The sequence below is a fragment of the Mobula hypostoma genome, chromosome 1 (assembly GCF_963921235.1).
Source record: "Mobula hypostoma chromosome 1, sMobHyp1.1, whole genome shotgun sequence".
Lineage (NCBI taxonomy): Eukaryota > Metazoa > Chordata > Chondrichthyes > Myliobatiformes > Myliobatidae > Mobula > Mobula hypostoma.
In genome coordinates, this window is record NC_086097.1 from 74,605,814 (window position 1) to 74,633,375 (window position 27,562).

At 41.2% G+C, this 27,562-nt stretch overlaps 1 protein-coding gene across 2 annotated transcripts in view; it reads left to right on the top strand.

Annotated features, from left to right (window-relative positions):
* Nucleotides 1-3,113: 3,113 nt before the first annotated feature.
* The window catches only part of cdin1 (CDAN1 interacting nuclease 1), a 148,212-nt gene continuing 123,763 nt past the window's right edge, over nucleotides 3,114-27,562 (top strand). For both annotated transcript variants that reach the window (XM_063050773.1, XM_063050756.1), the window contains exon 1: nucleotides 3,114-3,297. In XM_063050773.1, coding sequence (XP_062906843.1) covers nucleotides 3,197-3,297 — 101 coding nt within the window. In that variant the 5' untranslated portion in view covers nucleotides 3,114-3,196. The remainder of the gene's footprint in view (nucleotides 3,298-27,562) is intronic.

A 27,562-nucleotide genomic window follows, 5' to 3' on the forward strand; every position in this document is an offset into this window, starting at 1 on the left:
GATAGCTATTAGGGATGATAGCGTAAATGTAGATGCACATAGGGTAATTGGGAAGGGGTTCCAAAGTACAGGGTATTTTTGCTGCCTTATTTGATTAGATCCTCTTGAAAGTTTGGTCTCCCCTGGAACAAATTTATTTTTGTCCAGGAGGGACATGAGGAGGGGCTGTTAGGGCATATTCTGAAGTTAGGGTACATAGCAAATATTAACTTCATCAGCAGCCAATCTTCAGACTCAAATGTGGATAGTAGATTTAATTTAAAATGTAGCCCCGAACAATAGTTTTCCTGGAGCTGTGGACAGGCGTTAATTACAAACCAGACAATGCTGATTAACATTAATTTTGGGTGTCTGGGCTGTGAGTGCAAAAGAGGTGTGTGGAAACTCTATGTAATTCAAAGGAAGCATTGTAAGTACATTGTAAATAAAGAATTGTCTTGCTGTTACCTTTGATCATTAGCATATAAAAATGTTATGTAATATTGGGCCGGGAGGCTTCTTCCTCCAAGAGTGTCTCATTAAGATGCCTGGTGCTTGTTTTCGTTGAATGAAACACACTTCTATATCCATTAGCTTCAGTGTCTCTCCCTTGTTCATGTTACAACAGGTACAATGGAGGATTATAATACTTGTAAAGCTATCGTCCACTCTATTTGTGGTTTCCCCAGTCTATGGTGAATGGCAAGTGTATTTAAGTGCTGTTGGCGCATGGTCAGTGGGAACGGAAGAATTAAGGGAAAATACTTGGGAAGAGATGAGAGTGTTGGATAAGTAGATCACCTGCAATGCTAAAAGCTGTGGAAATAAACTTGTGTGGTGCTTGCATTGTGCTGTCAGTGATAGAGCATCATAGTTAGAGAGGAAGGGAACGATGAGGATTTTATCATTATTCCAGTTATGAACAGAGTGAATAAAGAGTGAAAAATGGAACAGACACAGCTGAGCGCTCTCTCAAGTACAGCGGAGGGGAATAGTCCTCAAATTAAAGGAAAGAAAAATAGCTCAGGAGAATTGTTGTGGAAAGAGGAATTGCCAGAACATATGAAAAGGTCAAGAGTATCTAGAAAAAAGTTAATAAATATAGAAGTGACATAGCTGAGGAGTTGATGGTTAATAATATATAATAGTTAAAAGTCTCTCCTAAAGATCATCTAATGGCACGAGAGGATTGAAAATTGGAATAAAATTTCTTCAATCTTTTGAGAACAGGTCAAATGTGGAAAGCAGCATCAATCAATTGGTAGAGTGGAGGAGCAGAGGGATCTCGGGTACATGTCCACAGATCCCTGAAAGTTGCCTCACAGGTAGATAGGGTAGTTAAGAAAGCTTATGGGATGTTAGCTTTCATAAGTCGAGGGACAGAGTTTATGAGTCGCGATGTAATGATGCAGCTCTATAAAACTCTGGTTAGGCCACACTTGGAGTACTGTGTCCAGTTCTGGTCACCTCACTATAGGAAAGATGTGGAAGCATGGGAAAGGGTACAGAGGAAATTTACCAGGATGCTGCCTGGTTTAGAAAGTATGCATTATGATCAGAGATTAAGGGAGCTAGGGCTTTACTCTTTGGAGAGAAGAAGAATGAGAGGAGACATGATAGAGGTGTACAAGATAATAAGAGGAATAGATAGAGTGGATAGCCAGTGCCTCTTCCCCAGGGCACCACTGCTCAATACAAGAGGACATGGCTTTAAGGTAAGGGGTGGGAAGTTCAAGGGGGATATTAGAGGAAGGTTTTTCACTCAGAGAGTGGTTGGTGCGTGGAACGCACTGCCTGAGTCAGTGGTGGAGGCAGATACACTAGTGAAGTTTAAGAGACTACTAGACAGGTATATGGAGGAATCTAAGGTGGGGGCTTATATGGGAGGCAGGGTTTGAGGGTCGGCACAACATTGTGGGCCAAAGGGCCTGTACTGTGCTGTACTATTCTATGATCTAATCCATCAACATATATAACAAGGACAAGAAAGAGGTCCTAAACAAAAAATAAAAACTCTACATATTCTGCCAAAATATTTGTAGAAATATGTGGCAACTAATAAAAAGTTGTTCAATATCAAAACAAGATCAGAAGCAGTTTTTAAACTTTCTCTCCAATGGCATTATTTGGGCTTTTACATCCATTATTTATGTTCACACTTTATCTCCAGTAAGCACTTCTCTGGTATTCCTTGGACAAGGCTTTGTTTTTCCCATAGCTGTTTTAGTTCCTCAGTCCCCACTTCAATACTGTGCTGCCAAGTCTGGGCAAAATTCTGTAGCCTTGTGCATTAATATGGGTACTATCATTAACACGAATAAAGAATCTAAGTAAAGGAATCCAGAATATGACACTAATCCAGTTATTCCTTCTGCCTTTCAGCAGGAGTTTGAGTTTACCTTTCTACTCCTTGAATAACCAAACATTCCCTTTGTACTTTATATAGTAAACAAAAGTTATTTCCTTCTCCAACATACATGTGTTGAATTCAACTTCCAGCTTTTACAGTAGTCGCATTTCCCTGTAAAATAATTTTAAAGCGGGAACTGAATCAAAATATTGCATTAACTTCTTTGGCAATGCAAATACTCAGCATACCTCCGATTGTATTAGTACACAACTATGTTGAAACTAGATAAGAATCGAAAATAGAAATCAGGCTAAATATATGTTTGTTCGCTTCCTTAAAAATAACAAACGTGCATTCTGGAAATCTGAAACGAAACAAAAAATACTGGAAACGTTCAAAAGATGAGGCAACATTCTCTGGAGGGAGAAACAAGAGTTACTGTGCCAGAACTCCGGTTTTCAGCTGCTATGTTTGACTGATCCAGCCCACGGATTCAACATTTTCATTTAATGCTTCACAAACTCACTGGCTATGAAAAAAAAAGTCCCGAGATCGGAAAAGGAACATTATAATTCTACATTTTTAACATCCACAAGGTATATCGTTTTTAAATTTTCTCCTCGTATCCGTCGACTGCTTATTACCATGGACGTTTGCTAGCGCGTCTCCAGGGCTACTGCGTGATTGACCAATGATAGCGCTGTTTGCTTTTTAGTGCTTGTGGTTAGCTGCGATTTTGTAGCCAATCAGAAGTTGTGTTGCTGTTGTCCCGTGGAAGATTCGGTCTTCCGCGGCGGGAAAGTTTTGAGCCGAAGCCGGGCCTGTGTTGGTTTGGTAGATTCAAACGGTGTTAGGTTCGCTGCTGGGATGATCCTTAGTAAGGCGGAGTATGCTGAGATAGCCAAGTATCTGGAACGGCTGCGGCCCAACAGGCAGAGCTTGAAAATGTTGACGAAACAGTTCCCCAGGTAAGAGGTAGAGACAAGTAACATAACTGAAAGCTCGGAGAAAAGGGCTTAGAATTCTCATAGATGCATCACATTGCAACGGGGTGTCTATGAATACGATCAGTTTCTACACACAGCAAACTACATTACAGGTTGAGTACCCCTTATCCGAAATGCTTTGGGCTGGAGGTATTTTGGATTTTGGAATGTAGTATAGACAGCGTAGGATCACCATAATTTCCGACTTTGAATTTACATGCTACTGGTCAACAATCTTTGTCTTACTCTTTTTCATGTATTGATGTAGCTGTTCATTTGTGTTGGATTTACAGCAGTGACGACCTTGGACCTCATTCCACATTTCTCTGCTGCTTCGTGATCAGATTCTATATCACCATAAATCTTTAAAACAATGCCATGCCTTTTCTTAAATTTTTGTAACAGATCTGCTAAATATTCACAATCACTTTCAATTTTCAGTTTGTTGTGATAGATCTTTACTTGTTTCATGATCAGTGTACCAGTAAGTGGCATGTATTCACCTGGATGCTGATGAACCCACTTTTTCAAGATATGATTGAGATCTTCATTCTTTTGCTTTATGAAATGTTTTTCTATTTTTCATTAACTTCCATTCAATACGTATGTGAGGTCACTTCTCAGAACTGTCTGCTGCGCAGAGAACTGTGCATCGCTTTGAAAGTTTCCCGGTGCCTTGTGGAATTTTTCATTTGTGATGTCATGTCAGTTCTCAAAACATTTCATATAAAGGGTACTCAACCTGTATGAGCAAAGGGGTAACGCACAAAAATACTGGAAGAACTCAGCAATTCAGCTAGCATCTATGGACAGGAGTAAACAGTCAACATTGTGAGCTGAGACCTTTCTTCAGGACTGTAAAGGAAGGAGTCAGAGCCCTTGAAAGAATAAAAGCTAAGCAAATGTAATCCTTTCCTCCCCCACATTCTTGTTCTGGCTTCTGCTCCCATCCTTTCCAGTCCCGATGAAGGGTCTCAGCCCAAAATGTCACTATTTACTCCTTCAGCATGTTATGCATGCTGCTCAAGAGTTCTAGCATCTACAGAATTTCTGGTGATTATGATACACATAGAGATGATCTCTTTTAGGTTATTGAGCTGAATTTCTACTTTTCTTCAGTGAAGGAAGAGCGGAATCCTTTAACTTCTCTCTGACAGTTCAGAATTCCATCAGTCCTGCACTGGTAGACTTAGCAGAAGAGAGAAGTAGAAAGGAAATGGAGAAAATCTTAGCAGAACAAACAGTTAATGACGAAAAAGTTAGTGAAAGCTAGCACACTAAAGTGCTTGGAAGACACCTCTGGCCCAGGGAATAGGTTTTTTTAAAAAAAGGAATAATTCACTTGAAATGGAGAAGAAACAATTTTGCCAGGTAGTTGATAGGTGTAACCAGATTGGGGGAGAGGGGTGTAGAATGGAGGAGAGATGGAACCACACAGAGGAGAGGTGAACAAAAGAAGAATAAACATTTGAGGATAAATGACTCCGCGTTTGAGGAGAACACCAGTGGTGTCGTTTTATTCAAATTTTTGTTCCAAGCACATACCTCCATGCCATTCCACCCTCCCCCCCCACACTGAATTCTTTCTCTACTATATCAATAACTGCATAAGTTCTGCTTTCTCCACTTGTGGAACAAATCAGCTTAACACTTTTATTACTAATGTAACTCTCAGTTTGGCTAGAGGCTTAATCTAGTGGAAGACAGCCCTCGGCCTGGCCAAACTTAAGAAATCTTGTTTTGGTGGATGCTGCGTGATGTGTCCCCTGTTACAAATCAGTACCCCAAAATAACAAACAGTACACAATATGTGATTAAACTATTTAGCTTTATATGGTTAGTAAAGAAACAAAAACAAGAAAAGGGCCCATTCTCATGAAACAGTCTAATGCGCAATGTTGGAGCTCATGGTTCAGTCCACAGGTTTCCCGTCGACCTCCTCCGAGCGTTGCCGACCCTCGGACTCTCGCTCCAAGTCCACTCTGTCCAGCAGTCTACCAACTCTCTCCATTCCCGTCTTCTCTCCTCATCTCTCCCTGACAAAAGATGTGAAATCCCTGCTCCCAGATCCACAAGAAAGAACAATAACCCTCTCACTGGATAGCCGCACATTCCAAAACCCCATTATATCTCGTCATAACCCAAACATAGCTGCTACAAAGAAACCATTACGTTAGCAGTGAAACCTTACAGCGTGTTACACTCTTCCCCCATCAAATTTATTCATGTCCTCATGACATTGAGCTAATTTGCCAACCCTTCCTGCAAAACATAAAGTCCAATCCAGGTGTAAAAGACAGTAACGTAGCTCCCCAACATGGTAGGGGTCACACTCTGTTCCCCTGGTGCTACGTAGACCTTCCTATCCGGTGGTCTCCCAATTCTCTGAGACCTCCGTACCCCCTCACCTAACTCTTCAGGTTCAGACACTACTGGGGATACTTCCGGTCTACCTGGCGAGGCCTCCCCCAACCTATCACTCGTGCCCACCTGCAACTCGGACCTCTTGGTCCCGTGGCCAAGCCCCCCCCCGCCGTTTCATCCCTTGCAGGGTCCCACTGCAAACAACACTGTCCACGTATAGCCCCCTCCCTTCACCTGACTCTGCGGGAGAAGGGCTGGAAGTCTCTTCCTCAATCAATGGGGAGTTAGCAAAAGGCAGCATATACCACCCATCCTCCGAATCAGTATCCCTCACAGGGGTGGGGGCTGGCCTAACCTCTCCTGCTGTGGGCCCTGCAGTTGCCCTGCATTTCTGCAGAGTCCTCGGACTAGGTGTAGTCTCCAAGTTGGGCTCTGGGTCTATCTGCACCTCTTGTCCCAGGGGCAGCTGGTGATTCTGGTGGAGAATCTTGACAGGTCCATTCCCATCCTCTGGTTTCACCCAGAAAACTTGTAGGTTTGGCATTTGACTCTCCACCACATAGGGCTTAGCAGCCCAATGGTCCACCAACGTATGTTTCCTAGGTAGCCCCAAATTCCTTATGAGGACAAGGTCTCCTAGCAGGAGTTGGGAGAACATCATCTTTTGATCATACCTCCTCTTATTTCCTTGATTCTGCTTGGCAGCCGCAACCCCAACTAATTCATAAGCCCTTTACAGCTCTCTACTCATGTCAGACACATACTTCAGATAAGTCTTCGGTGGTAAGTTGCCCTCGTCAGTTCCAAAGCAAAGGTCAATGGGTAACCTCACGCCTAACCATCAGATAGTATGGCGAGTACCTGATAGCTTCATTTCAGGTACAGTTGTAACTGTGGACCAGATGTCAAATGTGTTGACTCCACCTGCTCTTCTTGCTGATCTCCAAGGTCCTGAGCATGTCTAGCAAAGTCCGATTAAACCTCTCAGGCTGGAGGTCACCCTGCGGATGATAGGGCGTGGTCCTCGACTCCAAGCACGTCCAGTAACTCATTGTTGAGTCTGTTCTCGAAATCCCATCCCTGACTATGTATCCGCCTGGGAAGGCCGTAATAAATGAAATACTTCTCCCATAACACTTTGGCCACCGTGGACGCCCTCTGGTCCTTGGTAGGAAAAGCCTGTTCATATCTGGGGTGGTAGTCCGTGATGACTGGCATCGGGTTCTATTGACAGGAAATCCATACACACCAGGTCCAGGGACCCTGCACTCTGTAAGTGGGACAAGGGAGCTGCCGGCATAGGCAGTGTCTTCCGTCGTATGCATCAAATGCATGACTTGCGGTATTCTTCGACCTTCGACTTCATTCAGGGCCAGTAAAATCATCATGAAGTGACTTCAGCACAATTCTCCGATACTTCTCCGGCAGAACCAGATGGTAGCGCTGAGGTCGGTCCGGGGATGACGTGACCCAGTATAGGATCTGGTTTCGCAACTCCAACCGAGGTCATTCTCTCAGTAATGGAGGCATCGCCATGTGTTTCGTCTTCTCTACCTGACCAATGTCTTTTCAACCGCTGACCAAATGATACTGATGCCTGGGTCATCTCGCTGAGCAGCTGCCACTTCCCCAGACCTCAATTCTGGCAGCTGATTTGTCTTCCGAGCAGTCAGGTTACAGTAAACTTGGGGAATGGCGTCATCAGAAGCTCCCAGTTGATCCACAGCTCGATCCTGCCCCTCCTTTCCCTCTGCCTTCATGGTGATGGCAAACTGACAGATGGCTTTTACCCCTGGGGCAGGAACACTTTCCCACTCCTCGTCCCTGTCTAGTCTCTCATGCGCCCGTCGGGACAAAGCATCTGCATCGATGTTCCTGCTTCCTGGCTGGTACCTCAGGCTGAAATCATAGGCAGACAACGCTGCCAACCACCGATGGCCTGTGGCATCCAGTTTTGCTGAGGTCAGGATATAAGTTAAGGGGTTGTTGTCCGTTCTCACCTCAAACTTGGCCCTGTAGAGGTAGTTACTCAGCTTATACACCACTGCCCATTTCAATGCCAGAAATTTCAACTTGTGCGTGGGATAGTTTTTCACAGAGGGCGACAGACTCTGGCTGACAGAAGCAACGGGCCTCAACCCGGTGCCCTGATCCTGATACAGGACGCCCCCAAGCCCTCTCAGCTGGCATCTGTGTGCAGTATATACGGCAATTGGGGGTCCACAAGAGCCAGCACCGACAACTCTGTCAGCGATTGAAAGGCCTCCTCACATTTTTCATCCCACCTTGGTCCAAAGGGCCGAATATTTCTAGTGGCTTATTCTAGGGGAAGACAGCCTTGGCCTGGCCAACCTTAAGAAATCTTGTTTGGGTGGATGCTGCACGATGTGTCCCCCAATCAGTACCCCAAAATAACAAACATTACACAATATGCGATTAAACAATTTAGCTTTATAATTCTTAATTTGACTATATGGTTAGTAAAGAAACAATAAAAAAAGAAAAGGGACCATTCTCATGAAACAGCCTAACGTGCAACTTTGGAGCTCACGGTTTAGTCCACTGGTTTCCTGTTGACTTCCTCCGAGCATAGCCGACCCTCAGACCCTTGCTCCAAGTCCACTCTGGAGTTGGCGGTCTACCAACTCTCTCCATTCGCGTCTTGTCTCATCTCTCCCCGGCAAAAGAACGTGAAATCCCTGCTCTCAGACACACAAGAAAGAAAAATGTCCCTCTCATTGGATCGCTCCACATTCCAAAGCCCAGTTATCTCTAGTCATAACCCAAATTTTGCTGTGACAGATAAACCATTACATCAGCAGTGAAACCTTACAGCGCATTACACTAACTAACAATCTATTCTCTAATTTATCTGGACTATCTCTGACACTTCTTTTTCTGTAAAGACAGACTAGCCACTGACATCTTCTGCAAACCCACTGACTCCCACAGCTAATCTCATCCTGCCTCCTGAAAGGATACCAATATTTTTTTCCCAATTCTTTTTCTCAGTTCTGCATCTGTTCTTAAGATTTTGACTTCTGAAATGTCCTGCTTCCTCTTTATACATGGCTTCTCTGCCACAAATGACGGAACCCTCGCATGCGTTTCCTTCATTCCTCACACATCAGTTCTCATCTCACCCCACTTCCCTGGACAGAACTGTGACAGACTTTCCTTGCTTCTACTCTCACCACACCAGCCTCTGCATCCAACATATCATTCTTTGCTATATCTGTCAGCTACAATATGATCATACCAGTCTGTAACTTCTCTCTCGCCCGCTTTCTGGTGACTCCACTTTCTTCTAGTTGCATGTCATTTTACTCTCCAACATGAACCTGCTGTCCTCAAACTTTGTCCATTGCTGTGGTGATTATTACAATATCTCATATTCTGCACCGATAACTTCCAACTCAGTGGTGTGAACATTGAATTTTCCAATTTGACATTTTAAGGAAAGGATACGAAAGTGAAGAGACTGACAGTGTCAGATGTGGGTTCACTGAAGTACGTTAGGAAAAGCAGCTGAACCAAATGATGCTCCAAAATGTTAATAGTTATCTCAGACAAATATACACAGTTTGAAGAAACTGGTTATGATGAGGTGTAGGCCCTCTGTTGATCGGGGTCTACCATGGATGTTGGTTATTCGCTGTCTCTGCAAGCCAGTAAAGTACAATATGAAGAGCCCAGACAGCAGGCTTCTCTCCACACAGCTGATGAATCCAAAGGAACAGTAGAGACTGATGCAGTTGACACCCATGGCATCGCAGGAATTGCCAGTCATCATTGAACTCAATGTAGAGCTGCCTTAGGGACTCCAGCTCTGGATTTTTTCCTCAGGTTTATTCTCGAAACTTTCCCAATGAATGGATACAGCCACAAGGCAGCAGAGGTTTGAGATCAGAATTTCCTTCTCCAGATGGGCTGCCAACTATGGCTGACAAGCCCCATCTGCCTGATGAGGAGACCTGCCTAGATATGCATGGGAACAATGGGAATACGTATATTAGAACATAAAAAATAGAAGCCGAAATAAATCATTTGATCCCTTTTGCCTGCTGTACCATTCAATAAAATTGGAGCTAAATTACTTACGTCATTTTTTCCACTTACCCCCTAGCTCTTGATTCTATTAATATTCAAAATTCTAATAATCTGTTATGAATATCCTCATCCCTCTTGAGAGATTTGTAATTCTTTGGGTGAAGAAGTTTGTTCTCATTTCTATCCTGAATGGCTGATACTTTATTTTGAGACTGGCACCTGGTTTTAGACAATCTAGGCAGGGTAAGCATCATCCCTGTTTATGTTGAGCCTTGTGCAAATGTTGTATGTTATAATGAGATCACCTCTTGTTTTCTGAACTCAAGAGTGTAGGCTAAGTCTGTTTAATCTCTTAGGCTCTCAGGAACATAGGAATAAGCATAAATAAAGCATTTGGGCCCAGGGCCTATTCCTTGTGAGGCAAACTATTCACCCCCTCACCTGTCCCTCTCCATCCTAAAAATAAATATAGTGAACTTCTGTTGCCCTCCCTCTGTCACCTGCATATCCTTCCTAAGGCAGGGACCAAAACTGCACACAATATATCTGGTGTATGTTCAGTAAGAAATTTTTGCTCTTGTAAAGCAAGTCACACAGATGGGCAACAAAAACAGTAAACCTATCACTAAATAGATGGAAGAAGTCGAAAGGTGGAAAGAATCTATCAAACACTTAAAAAAAAACTTTGAGCCAATGAATGGAAAGCAAATAAGATAGCAGTGGGGAAAAAGGTAACAATGTAAAAAGGAGGAAGACAAAATAGAACAAATGAGAGATGTCAAATAGAATGAAGAGACCATGCCGGATAAAAATAGGTCACTTCTCTGTTTGTAGAATTTGGCCAGTGAAAATAGCCCAGTTATGCCACATAATAAAATACATTGCTGTAGAAGTGACAAGATATATATGGAAATTAAATCAGTCACTATTTACTTAGCAGAATCAGGTTTAATATCACTAGCATATGTTGGAAAATCGTTTTGCTTCACTCAGCAGTACGTTAAAAAAACTAAATTACTGTGTGTTTGTGTGTGTGTGTGTGTATACACACACACACACACACACACACACACAAAATAAGTGGTACAAAAAGAGAGGAAGAATAGTGGTGTTCATGGGTTCACTGTCCATGCAGAGGGGAAGAAGCTGTTCCTGAAACATTGAGTGTGTGTCTTCAGACTCCTGTACCACCTTGATGGTGGCAGTGAGAGGAGGGCATGTCCTGGGCATTAGGGTCTTTAATGATGGATGCTGCCTTTTCCAAACATTGTGTTTTGAAGGTGTTCTCGATGCTGGGGAGGCTAGTGCCTATGATGGAGCTGGCTGAGTTTACAACTTTCTGCAGCTTTTTCTGATCTTGTGCCATGGCCCCTCCATACCAGACAGTGATGCAACCAGTAAGAATGCTCTCCACAGTACATTTGTCGAAATCTGTGAGTGTCATTGGTGACATACTAAGTCTCCTCAAACTCCTAATGAATTATAACCGTTGTTGTGCCTTCTTTCTAATTCATCAATATGCTGGGCCTAGGTTAGATCTTCAGAGATGCTGACATACCAACATCTTCAGAGATGTTGATTGTGGAGTTCAGCTCCTCAAGTGCCTGCCTGCCTGACGTTGGTCTGTGGTGGAATGTGCACTGCTACCAAGATGATGGCGGAAAACTCTCCAGGTGAAAAAAAGGACGATGTTTAACTGCTAGGTGTTCCAGATTGGGTGCGCAGGGTTGAGACCAAATCGTCAAGTCTATGAACCATGTTCATCATAAACATACTCCAACTCCTCTGACTTTAAAAGAGTGAGCAGTCGTGTCTTTGCAGAGAATGGTGAAGTCATCGAGTTGCAGTGCTGTGTCCGAAGTGGTGAGGGATAGCCATATTTCTGTGAAGCAAAATGGACAGCAGCACAGAATTCATTGTGAAAAGCTGTTTCTCCCCCCTCCTGCCATCAATTTAAAGTACGAGTTGGAAGAATGCTACATCTGCTTCACATTAGACATACACAATTAAAACTGAGTGGATAAACTGAACTAGAATTTCAAGTATTGTACATCCAGTAGCATTTAAATCCACAGTGATGAAGTGTTTTGAGAGGTTGGTGATGAAACATATCAACTCCTCCCTGAGAAGTGACTTGGATCCACTCTACAATTTGCCTACTGGCACAACAGGTCTACAGCGAATGCCATAACATTGGCTCTTCACTCAACCCTGGAACAGCTGGATAGTAAAGATGCATACATCAGTATAGTTGTTGTAGACTGTAGATCAGCATTCAATCCTATCATTCCCTCAAAACTAATCAGTAAGCTTCAAGATCTTGGCCTCATTTTCTCCTTGTGCAGTTGGGTCCTCGACTTCTTCACTTGCAGACCCCAGTCAATTTGGATTGGCAACAACATCTCCTCCACAATCTCCCATCAGTACAGATGCAGCTCAAGATTATGTGCTGAACCCGCTGCTCTATTCGCTTTACATTGATGACTGTGTGGCTCAGCATAGCGCCAATGCCATATTTAAGTTTGCTGATGGCACCACAGTTGTAGGCTGAATCAAAGGTAGTTACAAATCAGCATATGGGAGGAAGATTGAAAATCTGGCTGAGTGGTGCCACAACAACCACCCTCTTACTCAATATCAGCAATGATCAGCTGCCTGGTCTTGACTTCAGAAAGAGGAAACCAGAGGTCCATGAGCTGGTCTTCATTGGGAGACTAGAGATGGAAAGGGACAGCAACTTTAAATTCCTTGGTGTTATTATTTTGACGGACTTGTCCTGAGCCCAGCACAAAAGTGCAATTACGAGGAAAGCATGGCAGCACTTCTGACTCTCTTAGAAGTTTGTGAAGATTTGGCATGACGTCTAAAACTTTGACAACCTTCTATAGATGTGTGGTGGAGAGTATATTGACTGGCTACATCACAGCCTGCTATGGAAACACCAATACCCTTAAATGGAAAACCTACAAAAAATAGTGGATAGAGCCCCGTCCATCTTGGATGAAGCCCTCCCAACTATTGAGCACGTCTACACGAAGCGTTGTCCCAGGAAAGCAGCATCCATGATTAGTGACCCCCATCACCCAGGACATGCGCTCTTCTAGCTGCATCAGGACTTGCAGCACCAGGTTCAGGAACAGTTAGTACCCCTCAGCCATCAGGCTCTTCAACCAGAGAGGATAATTTCACTCAACCTCACTCGCTCCATCACTGAACTGTTCCCACAAACTTTCAAGGACTCTTCATCTTGTGTTCTTGATATTTATTGCTTATTTATTATTATATTATTATTTATTCATTTTCTTTCTTGTTGTATTTGCAGTTTGTTGTCTTTTGCACGTTGGTTGTCTGCCCTGTTGATTTGGTCTTTCATTGATTCTTTTATGGTTGTTGGATTCATTGAGTATGCCTGCAATTAAATGAATCTCAGGCTTCTATATGGTGACATATATGTATTTTGATAATGAAATTGCTTTGAACTTTATATTACAAAATTGTGAAGAGCTTCAATAACCAATCTGGACTCGTGCACTAACATTTATACAGTCATTCCATCCTGAAGAAGGGTCTCGGCCTGAAACGTCGACTGCACCTCTTCCTACAGATGCTGCTTGGCCTGCTGCGTTCACCAGCAACTTTGATGTATGTTGCTTGAATTTCCAGCATCTGCAGAATTCCTGTTGTTTGCGTTTATACATTCATTGTTTGCTTTTAAAACCAGAGAGCTAGAGTTGTATTTGTTCTGTTTAGTACTTTTTCAGTGTGAAGAAGACTAGCCAAAAATAAAACTTAAAATCTTTTTTTCAGATTTATATACTTTTATACCAAAGTTATGTGTGTCTGGATTGTAGTTGGACAACACAATAGGAGGTCTCAGGTTCAGATTCACTTACTATCACGTGTACAATAAAACACGCAACAAAATGTTTCGTTTATGTTAACAACCAACGCAACCTAAGGATATGCTGAGAGCAGCCCACAAGTGTCAACACACGTTCTGGTGCCAACATAGCAAGCCCACAATGTTCAGCAAATCAACAGCAACAGAATAAGTCCCTTGACTCCACCAGCAGATTCACACAGACAGGCCTCCAACCCCAGGAAAGGCCGCCACCAGGCCTTGCACCTCCAGTCTCTCGCCTCCAGTCTCACAGATGTTGAGCCGGTTACTTCCAGACCCACCAGTTTGGGTCAATTCACCAACCTGGCTGAGGGAGAGGGGTCATCCCGGTTCATACTGGAAAACTCACAGATGTCAGGCTTCTTGACTTAAAGAAGACATACCGACCCAGGTGCTTTGAACATAGGGCCTCAACTTCTGGACTCACCAACTTAGGTCTTTGACCTTTGGCATTGAGCTGGGGACTTGCTGATCACATGACTTAGAAATCCAGGCGTCGAACTCTGGACTTGTGTGGACCTCCAACTCTGGGACTCAGCAACCTGAGGAGTCACCAGTCTTCATCCAATGGGCCCGCTGACCTGGCATCTGTCCATGGAATCACTGGCCTTCTACCACGGAGCACTCCGACCTGTACTCTAGCTCATGCCCTTGTCTTTTCATTTACTGACCCTGATCCTTTAACCTCTAATTCCCTTCATCCATGTCCCTAAAACCTAGGTTTGAGTCAGTCCTGACGAAGGGTTCTGGCCCGAAACGTTAAGTGATCATTTCCACGGATGCTGCCCGACCTGGTGAGTTCCTCCAGCGTGTTGTGAGTGTTCCCTAAAACCTAACTCAAACCTAAAAAAAACTACTGTTTGCGCCACAGACTAGACGGACAATGCAGCTCAGCACTATCTTGATGGTTCCTGTACTGGTGTTTCGAAAAGGCTTTCCATCAGTTGTAGAGATGTACAGCACAGAAACGGGTCCTTGGGCTCTTGTGTCCACTCCCAATCTTTTACCTTCCCCCCCCTTTGTGCCAAGATTCAGTGAAAAGTGTGTTTTGCACACTGTTTATGCAGATTATATCATTGCACAGCACATTGAGCTAGAAGAAAGTAAAACAATAACAATGCTAAATAATGTGTAAAAGCTACCAAAAAAGTGCAGTGCAGGTAAACGAAAAGTGCAAGATCATTATAAAGTAGATTGTGAGGCAAACAGTTCATCTGATCATGCAAGAAGTCCATTCAAGAGTCTGATAATGGTGGTATAGAAGCTGTCCCTGAGCCTGGTGGTACATGCTTTCAGACTTTAGTATCTACCCGATGGGAGAAGAGAGTATGTCTGGGGTGGGTGGGGTCTTTGATTATGCTGGCTGTTTTACTGAGGCAATGAGAAATATAGACAGAGTCCATAAAGGGGAGGTTGATCCTCATGGCAGTTAACTCCTCCTTCTTAATACTGACTTTTACCTCTCCATGAAATCACTGTCTTCCATATTCACCTTGGTCAATACTGATGGTAAGGTCATTTAGGACCTTCCCATATAGTCTAATTTTACTCATAGATTACCTGTTTGGTATTCAAGGGAACCACTCTTTCCCTGGGTAACCTCTTTCTCCTGATATACCTACAGAATTTATTGGGATTCTCCTTACTGTAGGTTATCAAGGATATTTCATGGCTCATTTTTGCTGCCTTTTTTATGTTCTCCCCTGTAAGCAGATTCTTCAAAAGACTTTCTGGGATCCATTTTCCTTTTCTTGTCATATGTTTCCCATTTCATGATCATATCTGAAGAAGATGGTGCCAGCAAACAATGCTACCGCGGGCAGCATTGTCTAGATAGTCCATGAAACTTTTCCTTTCACTTCTTTTACTTGTTTTTCTTTTAAATGTGGTTCTGGTATTGTTGGAGCCTGTGATCGTGTTTTTGAGCTGACTGAGCAAACTGGTGTTTTGCTGTCTCTGAGAAGGTTCCAGGATGCAAGCGGCCTCAAGGCCAAGAAGCGAGCCCATGATCGAATCCATTTCTTGCCAATCTCACTGATAAAAGCATCGCAGAAAATTGAAAACATCAAGGCAGTTGTGCACGGTGAACAAGTGTTCAGTGCAGTCTACTAGCTTCTCGCTTGCTGCTGCCAGAGGAAGATGTCTGTGTGTGACGATCTATCTCTTTCCCTCGATGCTGTCTGAGGATTTTACCAAAGTTCTGGGTCTGTCCTTTGGAGTTTGGTCTGTAGTTCCTGGTTGCTCTTTTTTCTGTTGCTATTTTGAGCGACTTTGAATCAGGGCAGCAAGCAGATAATGAACACTGAGCTGAACTGAATATAGATGCTTTCGATTTTGTGTTTTATTTTCTGCGTTTTTGCTTGTTCTCTCTTGTTGCCATTTGCGCGATTTGTGTTTTTTTTTGCGGATGGGGAGGGGGTGATGCTTTTTTTTCTTTGAAGAGGGTCCAAGCTTTTCATTGTTTCCTGGCTGTCTGTGGAGGAGGCGAATTTCAGGGTTGTATACTGCATGCATACTTTGGTAATAATGCACTTTGAATCCTTTGGATTTTAAACATCCTTTGTCATCCAAGGTTCCCTAATTGTGCCAGCTTTGCCTTTCACTCTTACCAGAATGCACTGGTAGTAAACTCTTACTAATTCACTTCTTAAAAAATCTCCCACAGAGAGTAATCCTGACATCATGACCCTTGGTGCTTTTTAACCTGCTGCCTAATTTTCTGAACTCACTTTGCAGGACATCATTCATCTTTCCAACTGCAAAATTTTCCTTTTCAATATGCATCCTCACATTTAAAGCTGCTAATGTTTTTCATAATCCTTTCAAACAGAGTACTCAGGATAACAGCTGCATAATATTTTGTGGGGAAAATCATTTTTCTGCTTCTGATCTTAAATCTGAGTCAAGTTATTATCAACCTTCATAGCAGTGAAAGCCAATTTTCCTAATTTACTAATCAAATCACTTTTATTCTTAATACTTAATCCCTCTGCAACTTTCCCTAGGAACAATCTTACTTTCCTCACCATATATGTGAAGTTCTTCTTCATCCAAAATCCTTATGAATTGTTGTGCACTGTCAACTTGAAATGATGCCCAATTGTCGATCTATTGCTTGGAAGGAAATGAAGCCTTTAAAGAGAGAGCAGTTGTGATTTCTCTGACACTGAGTCTGGTGCTGTGGCTGAGAAGAGCAGAGAGCTGAAGAGGAGTGCGTTGTTGATAAACTCTTTAGTCAGAGGAACAGAGATGAGGTTCTGCGGGCGTGATAAAGAACCCGGATGGTATGTTTGCTCCCTGGTGCCAGGATCGAGGATGTCTCAGATTGTGTACATGGCATTCTTAAGGGTGTGGGTGAGCAGCTGGAAGTCTTGGTACATATTGGCACTGATGACATAGGTAGACAAGGTAAGGGGGTGCTGAAGAGTGATTGTAGGGAGCTAGATAGAAAGCTGAGAAACAAGATCTCCAGGGCAGTAATCTCTGGATTACTGCCTGTGCCATGTACCATGAGAATTGGATGACTTGGCAGATGAATGCGTGGCTGGGCAACTGATGCAGGGGGCAGGAGTTCAGATTTATGGATCGTTTGGATGTCTTCTGGGGAAGGTATTGCCAATGCAAAAGGGATGTGTTACACCTGAACCCAGAGGGGTCCAATATCCTTTCAAGCAGGTTGGCTGAGTTGCTCAGGTGGGATTAAGCTTATTTGGCAGGGGGCTGGGAACTGGAGTGATAGTGCTGAAGATGAAATAGTTGGTTTACAAACAGAGGCAATGTGTAGTAAGACTCCTAGCAAGAGAGGCTGATGGCTGGGCAAAATTGCAGCACCAGGATGAGTTGCAATGGAAAAGGTGGACAAAATCACAAAAGGTGAATACAGGCCTAAAGGTGTTGTATTTGAATGTGCGCAGTATTCGGAATAAGATTGATGAACTTGTAATAAGATTGGCATGTTCGATGTTGTAGGCATCAGTGAATCATGGCTGAAAAATGTAATAGCTGGGAGTTTAATGTCCAAGGATACGCATTGTATCAAAAGGATAGGCAGGAAAGCAGAGGGGGTGCCATGGCTCTGTTGGTAAAAATGAAATTAAATCTTTAGAAAGAGGTGACATAGGGTCAAAAAGTGTTGAATCATTGTGAATAGAGCTAAGGAACTGCAAGGGTAAAAAGACCCTGATGGGAGTTGTATACAAACCCCCAAACAGTAGTAAGAATGTGATTTACAAGATACAATAGGAAATAGTAAATGCATGCCAAAAGGGTAATGTTACAGTAGTCACGGGGGATTTCAATATGCAGGTAGATCGGGAAAATCAAGTTGGTGCGGGATTTCAAGAGAGAGAATTTCTAGGATGCCTATGTGATGGCTTGTTAGAGCAGCTCGTGGTTGACACCACTTGGGGATCAGCTATTCTGGATTGACTATCGTGCAATGAAGAGGAATTGATTAGACAGCTTAAGATAAAAGAATCCTATCCTGAAAATTCGAAGACCTGATAGAACCGAAATGGTAGATCCTTGTGAAATTAATAAGGTATTTATGGATTTCTGCTCTAACCTTTCTAAACCTGAATTTTCAGACAATATTACTTTTATGAATAGATTTTTGCAAATATTGAATATACAGGTGTCCCCGGCTTTTCGAACGTTCGTTTTACGAAACCTCACTGTTACGAAAGACCTACATTAGTTCCCTGTTTTTGCTAACAGAAGGTGTTTTCACTGTTATGAAAAAAATCAGTGAGCAATAAAAAATTAGTGCGCGAAAAAATCAGCATGTGATAAAAGGCAGTGTGCGCTCCGAACAGCCGCTCTCCCCCGGATTTGGAACGGCGTTCTCGCCGGCATTGCTTAAACAAGTACCTGTGAGCAGCCGTTTGCAAGATGAGTTCTAAGGTATCGGCAAAGCCTAAAAGAGCTCGTAAGGGTGTTACACATAGCATAAAACTAGACGTAATTAAGCGTTTCGATCGTGGTGAATGAATTAAGGACAACGTGAGTTTGGCTTGTGGAAGCTGACGAAGATAATGTTGAAGAGGTTTTGGCATCTCATGACCAAGAACTGATAGATGAAGAGCTGATGCAATTGGAAGAGGAAAGGATAACAATCGAAACCGAATGCAGTAGCAAACTGAACGTGAAGCAACTGCGTGAGATTTTCGCTGCAATGATAAAGTACGACTTTAATTTTGAAAGGGTACGTATGTTTGGGGGATATTTGCAGGATGGTTTGAGTCCTTACAAAGAACTGTATGATAGAAAAATGCGCGAGGCTCAGCAGTCAAGCAAGCCTTCCACATCAGCCACAGCAGACGACGAACCTCGACCTTCGACATCGAGGCGGGCAGTCATAGGAGAAGATGACCTGCCTGCCCTAATGGAAACAGATGACGACGAGATGACACCCCAGTGTCCCACCACCCCAACCCCCAGGCCGTGGACAGATACCGATTCGCGGAGAATGCAGCGGTAGCCGGGAGGCCCACAGCACATCTTATAAGAAAAAAGCCGAAATAAACATGCTAATTAATTAGGTGCTGACCGAACATAACTGTCGGCCCAGATCAGAGGCGATGCAATCTGCAATCCCCTCTGATCTGGGCCGACAGTTACGTGCCAGGCGGCACCTAATTAATTAGCATGTTTATTTTGGCTTTTTTCTTAAAGACGTGCTGTGTGCCTCCCGACTACTGCTGTACCGCTGCGTTCTTCGTGGATTGGTATCGGTTCACTGCCCGGAGGATGGGGACCACTGCACCACCCAAACTCCAACAACTCAGTCCAACACACTATCATCAGTGTGCTCGGCAGGCTGTCTCCCGATTCCCATAAGTGATACTACACTGTACATACATTATTTCTACTTTATATAGGCTGTGTATTTTTACGTGTTATTTGGTATGATTTGGCAGCTTCATAGCTTAAAGGTTACTGGAGAGAGTGTTTTTGCCAACAGCGCTTGCGTGAGATTTTCTGCCGAGAGCGCTTGCGCCGTGTTTTTACCGACGGCGCTTGTGTCAGATTTTTGCTACAGACAACAGTGCAGGTAATGATTGTGGAAAAGTATTTCTACTTTATATAGGCTCTGTATTTATAATATCATTCCTGCTCTTACTATATGTTACTGTTATTTTAGGTTTTATGTGTTATTTGGCATGATTTGGTTGGTTATTTTTGGGGTCTGCAAACGCTCACAAAATTTTCCCATATAAGTAAATGGTAATTGCTTCTTCGCTTTACGACATTCTGGCTTACAAACCGTTTCATAGGAATGCTCTACCTTCAGATGGCGGGGGAAACCTGTACCTAAAATTTCTATGCAAGATATGAACACATTAGACACGCCTTTTAAATAAGAGGAAATAGCAAGGGCTATATCCTCTTCCCAACCAGTTAAGGCTCCGGGACCGGTTGGATATACAGTGGGATTTTATAAGACTTTCACTGAAATACTTACACCTTATTTATGTCAAATTTTCACTGATTCTATATCCTCTGGCAATCTCCCGAAAACTTTTTATGAAGCATCAATCTCACTAATTCCTAAAAAAGAAAAAAGATGTATCTGAATGTGCTTCCTATAGGCCAATCTCTTAAGTGAATGTGGATTTTAAAATTCTTTCTAAGATTTTGGCGAATAGACTTGGAAGTATCTTACCTAGTGTTATTTCCAATGATCAAACTGGATTTATTAAAAATAGGTATTCACATTTTAACATTTGAAGATTATTAAACATTATTCACTCCTCTCCATCTAAAGAATCTGAATGTGTTGTTTCTCTTGATGCGGAGAAAGCTTTTGATAGGGTGGAGTGGTTTTACTTTTTTGAGGTTCTGGAAAGATTTAATTTTGGTCTCCGATTTAGTTCCTGGATCAAATTAATCTATCAAGCAACTATGGCTGCGGTTATAACTAATAATCAAAAGTCTCCTTACTTTAGATTATACAGAGATATTCGGCAGGGATGTCCTCTTAGCCTTTTATTATTTAACTTGGCTTTAGAACCCCTTGCTATTGCTCTTAGCGATTCCAATACTGTTCAGGGTATTAAGAGAGGGGACAAAGTGTTTGTACACAAGGTTTCATTGTATGCAGATGACCTGTTAGTTTATATTTCAGATCCTAGGAAATCTATTCCTTCTATGCTATCTGCATTTCCTGAATTTAGTAGTTTTTCTGGATATAAATTAAATTTATATAAAAGTGAGTTATTTCCCATTAATAATTACTCGGATCAATATCAACAAATAGCTTTTAGTATTGCTAAAAATTACTTTACTTATCTTGGTATCAAAATTACTAAAAATTAAGGACCTGTATCAATATAATTTTTTCCATTAATTGATTACACCCAACAAATGCTTTCTAAATGGTCACCTATGACGTTATCATTAATAGGTCAAATTAATGCCATTAAAATGATAGTTTTACCAAAATTCTTATATACATTTCAGGCAGTTCCTACCTTTGTTCCTAAGACGTTTTTTGATAGAATAAATTCTATAATCTTATCTTATATTTGGAATAATGAAAATCCTAGATTGAGTAAAACTTTATTACAGAAATTAAGAAAGAATGGTGGTATGGCATTGCCAAATTTTAAAATGTATTATTGGGCAATTAATATTCGATATATTACTTTTTGGACTCATTACTCAGACATAAATGAATGTCCTTCATGGTTGGATTTGGAGGAAAACTCGGTGAAGGGGTTCTTTTTGGCCTCTTTACTGGGAGCTCCTCTTCCTTTTTTGTTCTCTAAGATTAGTAGACAAGACTTTAATCCTATTAATAAACACACTTTAAGAATTTGGTTTCAGTTTTGTAGATTTTTTGAGTTAAATAATTTTGTTCTTTCTAGTAACATCCATTTTAATTATTTTTTTAAACCATCAATTTTGGATACGACCTTTTTAATTTGGAAAACCAAGGGAATAACAACTTTTTCAGATTTGTTTTTGCGGGACTGTTTAATGTCTTTTTCTCAGTGAATAAATATGGTTTACCTAATGTATATTTCTTCAGATATTTACAAATTAGGAATTTTTGACGTGGTTTGCTGCCAAATTACCCTTCTGCTTATCCACCTAATATGACAGATGCTCTTTTTCAGCTTAAACCACTTCAAAAAGGGTTGATAGCTATAATTTATAAACGGATATTGAACTTACGAATGATATCTAACGATAAAATTAAATGTGCTTGGGAATTGGAAGTTCAAGAGTCATTTTCAGATAGTCAATAGAGTGAAATTCTTCATTTGGTTAATAACTCATCTATTTGTGCCCGTCATTCCTTGATACAGTTCAAGGTAGTGCGTCGGGCACATATGTCAAAGGATAAACTAGCACGTATTTTTTCCAACATCAATCCTATTTGTGACAGATGTAATAATGAAGTGGCCACTTTAACTCATGTGTTTTGGTCTTGTATAAAGCTAGACAATTTTTAGAGAGATGTTTTTAAAACATTATCAAAAGTCTTGGATCTGGACCTACAACCTAATTTACTTCCAGCAATATTTGGGATTACCCCATCAAAACCAGGAAATATTCCTGTTTCTGCTCAACGTATGATAGCCTTTTTAACTTTATTGGCTAGGAGAGCCATCTTACTGAAGTGGAAGGATTCTAATCCACCTACTGTCTTTTATTGGCTTTCCTCCATTAAGTCCTGTTTAAGTTTAGAGAAAATAAGTCGGACATTTGATACATCCTTTAAATTTGAGCAAATCTGGCGACCTTTTGTTCAATATTTTCATTTGATGTGATTTATTACTCTAACAATTTTTTTTGAAGTTTTAGATTTGATCAGAAAGTCTTTCTTTTTTTTGGTCGTATCCTCAGAATGGACTGCCCAGTCCCCCTTTTTTTTTGTATAGTGTAGTGGGTTTTTTTTTTCTTCATTTAAAATTCAGAGTTTTTTCTTTCCTCTTCATGAACTGATAAGAGGAGAATTAGCTGTTTTCTTTTTTATTGTATATTACATACTAGTTTAACACTATGTTTGATTTTGATAATGTCTATTTCAATCTCTGTATTGTTATTGATATATATTTGAGATAATTCTCCTCTTGTTTGTATTTATGTTCCTTCCAAATCAATCAATAAAAAGATTAATAAAGAAAGTAAAAGAATCCTAAAGTAAGAGTGATCATAATACGATTGAATTCGCCCTGATTTGGAGAAGGAGAAGCTAAAATCAAATGTATCAGTATTACAGTAGAGTAAAGGAAATTACAGAGGTATGAGAGTTACAGTAATTGGAAAAGGAACACTGGCAGGGATGATAGCAGAGCAGCAATGGCTGGAATTTCTGGAAGTAATTTGGCTGACACAGGATATACGTATATCCCACAGAGGAGGAAGTATTCCAAAGGCAAGATGACATGAGCATGGCTAACAAGAGAAGTCAAAGTCAACATAAAAACCAAAGGGAGAGCATATAATAGAGCAAAATTTAGTGGGAAGTTAGAGGATAAGGAAGCTTTTAAAAACCAATAGAAGGCAATTTTAAAAAAGTCATCAAGAAGGTAAAGGTGGAATATGAAAGTAAGCTAGCCAATAATATTAAACGAGATACCAAAAGTTTCTTCAGATACATAAAAGTGTAAAAGAGAGGCGGGAGTGGATATTGGACTGCTGGAAAATGATGCTGGAGTGGTAGTAATGAGGAACAAAAAATGGTGGACGAACTAAAAAAGTACTTTGCATCAGCCTTCACCATGGAAGACACTAGCAGGAAGTGGAAGTTCCAGGTGTCAGGGGCCGTGAAGTGTGTGAAGTTACCATTACTTGAGAGAAGGTTTTTGGAAAACTGAAACGTCTGAAGATAGATAAGTCACCTGGACGGGATGGTGTATAACCCAGAGTTCTGAAAGATGTGGCTGGAGAGATTGTTGAGGCATTAGTAATGATCTTTCAAAATCACTAGATTCTGGAATGGTTCCAGAATACTGGAAAATTGCAAATATCAGTCCATTCTTCAAGAAGGGACAGAGGCAGAAGAAAGGAAATTATATTAAGGGATTGGACACACTAGAGGTAGGAAGCATGTTCCCGCTGATGGGTGAGTCCAGAACCAGAGGGCACAGTTTAAGAATAAGGGGTAGGCCATTTAGAACGGAGTTGAGGAAAAACTTTTTCACCCAGAGAGTGGTGGATATATGGAATGCTCTGCCCCAGAAGGCTGTGGAGGCCAAGTCTCTGGCTGCTTTCAAGAAAGAGATGGATAGAGCTCTTAAAGACAGTGGAATCAAAGGTTATGGGGATAAGGCAGGAACTGGATACTGATTGTGGATGATCAGCCATGATCACAGTGAATGGCGGTGCTGGCTCGAAGGGCCGAATGGCCTACTCCTGCACCTATTGTCTATATAGGCCAGTTAGTCTCTCTGACCTCAGTGGTGGTAGATGTTGGAGACAATTGTTAAGGATGTGGTTTTGTGGTACTTGGAGGCATCATGATAAAATAGGCCATAGCCAGCATGGTTTCTTTAAGGGAAAATCTTGCCTGACAAATCTGTTGGAATTCTTTGAAGAGATAACAAACAGGATAGACAAAGGAGAATCAGTTGATGTTGTGTATTTGGATTTTCAGAAGGCCTTTGACAAAGTGCCACATATGAGGCTGTTTAACAAGCAATGAGCCCATGGTATTACAGGAAAGATTCTAGCATGGCTCGTTGGCTGGAGGCAAAGAGCAGGAATAAAGGGTGCATTTTCTGGCTGATTGCTGGTGATTTCTGGTGTTACACAGAGGGCTGTGTGAGGACTGATTCTTTTTGAGTTATATGCCAATGATTTAATTGATGGAATTGATGGCTTTGTTCTAAAGTTTGCAGACGATACAAAGATAGGTGGGAGGTCAGGTAGTTTTGAGGACATGGAGAGGCTACAGTAGGACTTAGATTAGGAGAATGGGCAAAGGAGTGGCATATGAAATGTATAGTGTCTGTACACTTTGGTACAAGAAATGAAAAGGTTGACTATTTTCTAAATGGAGAGAAAATACAAAAATCTGAGGCACAAGGGGACGGGAGAATTCTTGTGCAGGGTTCCCTAAAAGTTAATTTGCAGATTAAGGCCGTGGTGAGGAATGCAAATGTGATGCTAGTATTCATTTCAAGAGGTTTAGAATGTTGAGATTCTGTAAAACACTGGTCAGGCCTCACTTTGAGCATTATGAACAGTTTTGGGTCCCTTGCCTTAGAAAGGATGTGCTGAAATGGGTTCAGAAGAGGTTAACAAAAATAATTCCAGGATTAAGCGGCTTGTCCTATGAAGAGCATTTGATGGCTCTTGCCTGTATTCCCTAGAATTCAGAAGAATGAGTGGTGACATAATTGAGACCTATTGAATGGTGAAAGGCCTTGGTACAGTGGATGTGGAAAGATGTTTCCTAATTTGTGAGAGTCAAAGACCAGATGGCACAGCCTCAGAATACAGGGACGACCTTCTAGAATGGAGGAATTTCTTTAGCCAACGAGTAGTGAATTTGTGGAATTCTTTGCCGCAGGAAACTGTAGAGGCCAAGTCTTTATGTATATTTAAGGCAAAGGTTGATGGGTTTTGATTGGTCAGGGGGTGGGGGGAGGCAGGAGATTGGGGCAGAGAGAAAAATTGATTAGCCCTGATGGAATGGTGGAAATGGTGGGCCAAGTAGCCTAATTCTGCTCCTGTATCTTATGGTCTTTTGGTCTTGGAATGAAATGTCCCACATTTCACATCAGAATTGTCGTAACTTGAATGGAGATAATATTTATGTTTATTGATTAGTTGAAAAAAGTACCTGGTTGTATATAATTCTAGTCTTAATGTGCAAATTGTGGCAAAATAATTAAAATTAATTTATTTAAAACTTTAGGAAAGAATGAAATCCACTACTGAACAAGAATCTATTTGTTGATGATACAATTTAGCAGCCAGTCAATTGGGTTTGAATGTTTATGTTAATCCAATCTGTTAGATCCTTTCGATTAATCTTATTCAAAATATTCATCCGTTTCTATCTCTATATCAGTATGTTGTCTACTTGCAGTGAATTTGGTTTACTATGCAAATAATCTGAAGCTAGAATCTCCCCCTCCCCCATTTAATTTCTGTCCCTCTGCCTTGGAACTGCAGACGCCCATTCTTTTGTGTATTTTTGTGTGTCACCTCACTACCAAAATTTTCCTGTAAATTGCTCCTATGCAAGCCCCTCCCATTTCTAATTGATGCTTAATTCACTTTTTCCACTCAAGATGCTGCTTAACATTGTTCAGGCAGATATGGTTATCCTAATGCATTTTATTCTGTAAAGCTTTTCTGAAAAGATCATTTTCAGACAATTGTGATCACTGAATGATGGACAAAACAACAGCTTTCTAACAGCTTGGGGACAGCAGTTAGTAAATTTATTGTACCATGGAGATTCAGGCAATGCATTCCATCTAGATACCCAACTAACCAATATTTAAATTATTATTTTTTAGCATATTGCTAGACTTGTTAAGAATACTGTGATAGCATAATGCTGCACTCATTATTTCTGGGAACTTCACTGAGTAGCTGAACTAAAGTATGAACATTTTCAATCTGTGTAAATCTCTTACCTGTTCATTTACAACCAAGATTGAGACTTCACTTCTGCTTAGGACATAATGTATTAAAAAATATATAAAATGAGTGTTTTCTTATACAGTATAGTAAATTCCGGTTAATTGGGTCACATCCGGACCAGTATTATTTGGCCCAATTAACCCAACTGCCCCAATTATCTGAAGTTTCATGGAAATAGTTAAACAGGTAGAAAAGAAAGACTAACTATAATTTAACTGAGTAACAAATTATGTATTTAAGTAAAATACGGAACAAATTAGAACACTACCAATATTACTGCAGTACCTAAAAAAAAACAGTGCATTAGTTTGTAATGGTTACTGACGGAGGAATTCATTTAGCGTACGCTGGCACAGTTTACTTGGTAAACTATCCATTCTTAGCCCCTTAAAGCATTGAGGTTTAACACTTTTCCCAATAACCAACAATTTCATTTTATTAGATCATGACATATTTGAACAAAACAACAGTTAATGTGATCCATTGCTTTCTTTGAACCTGGTAGTATTGTATAAAGTAAAGTATAAAGTATTGTTTGTGTTGTCGCAAAAGGAACTATCCAGCATAGCTCAATAAAAAAGGCCTGTTTCATTAACATTGTAGATAAATTCTGCATGAATTTTTGAAGCAAATTTGGGAGTTTTGTAGATTTCTATGCTTCTCCCCTTCAGCATCAGCGTTACCTTTCTGGCCATCTGCATTCTTGAATTTAATGTGGTGTCTACATTTCCATTGAGACAACCAACCATCTGCTGCTTTAAAACCTTCTTGACACAGCTTCTTAGCTTGCTCATTTGGCTTTTTTTTTACATTGATCCACTAGCACACACGCCTCATCCAGTTACAATGGAAATCCATTGATTGAGGGTCTCTTAAATCTGGATCCTTGCCTTCATGCTTTTGTTTTTGGGAAGTTTCTTGTTGATCTCACGTAATGCCCATTCTTCTTGCAGATGTATCAAGTGTGGAATTGTAGATTTCAGCATTCCGGTTATCTCTGTCAGCTGACAATGTGTAGTGTTAGGTGGAAGCCTTTTTAATTTGGTCCAGTAGGATGATTTTTTTCAACTAGTGTCAAATCTTTTTGTGGCAAGGGTCTCAAAATACTTTTCAAGTTTAAAAAAAATTATCCAAGGTCTCTGCTTTTTGAATTGGTGTCTGCTGGCACAAGTATATAACGGAACTCAAACACACACAACTACTCACTCTAAGCCCGGTGTAGTGTCTAATGGACACACAAGTGCACGTGACTAGCCAGCTCCTACCCCAATAAAACTGCATTAAAACTGCATAATGTCCCAAATAAACAAAGTGGATCCCAGC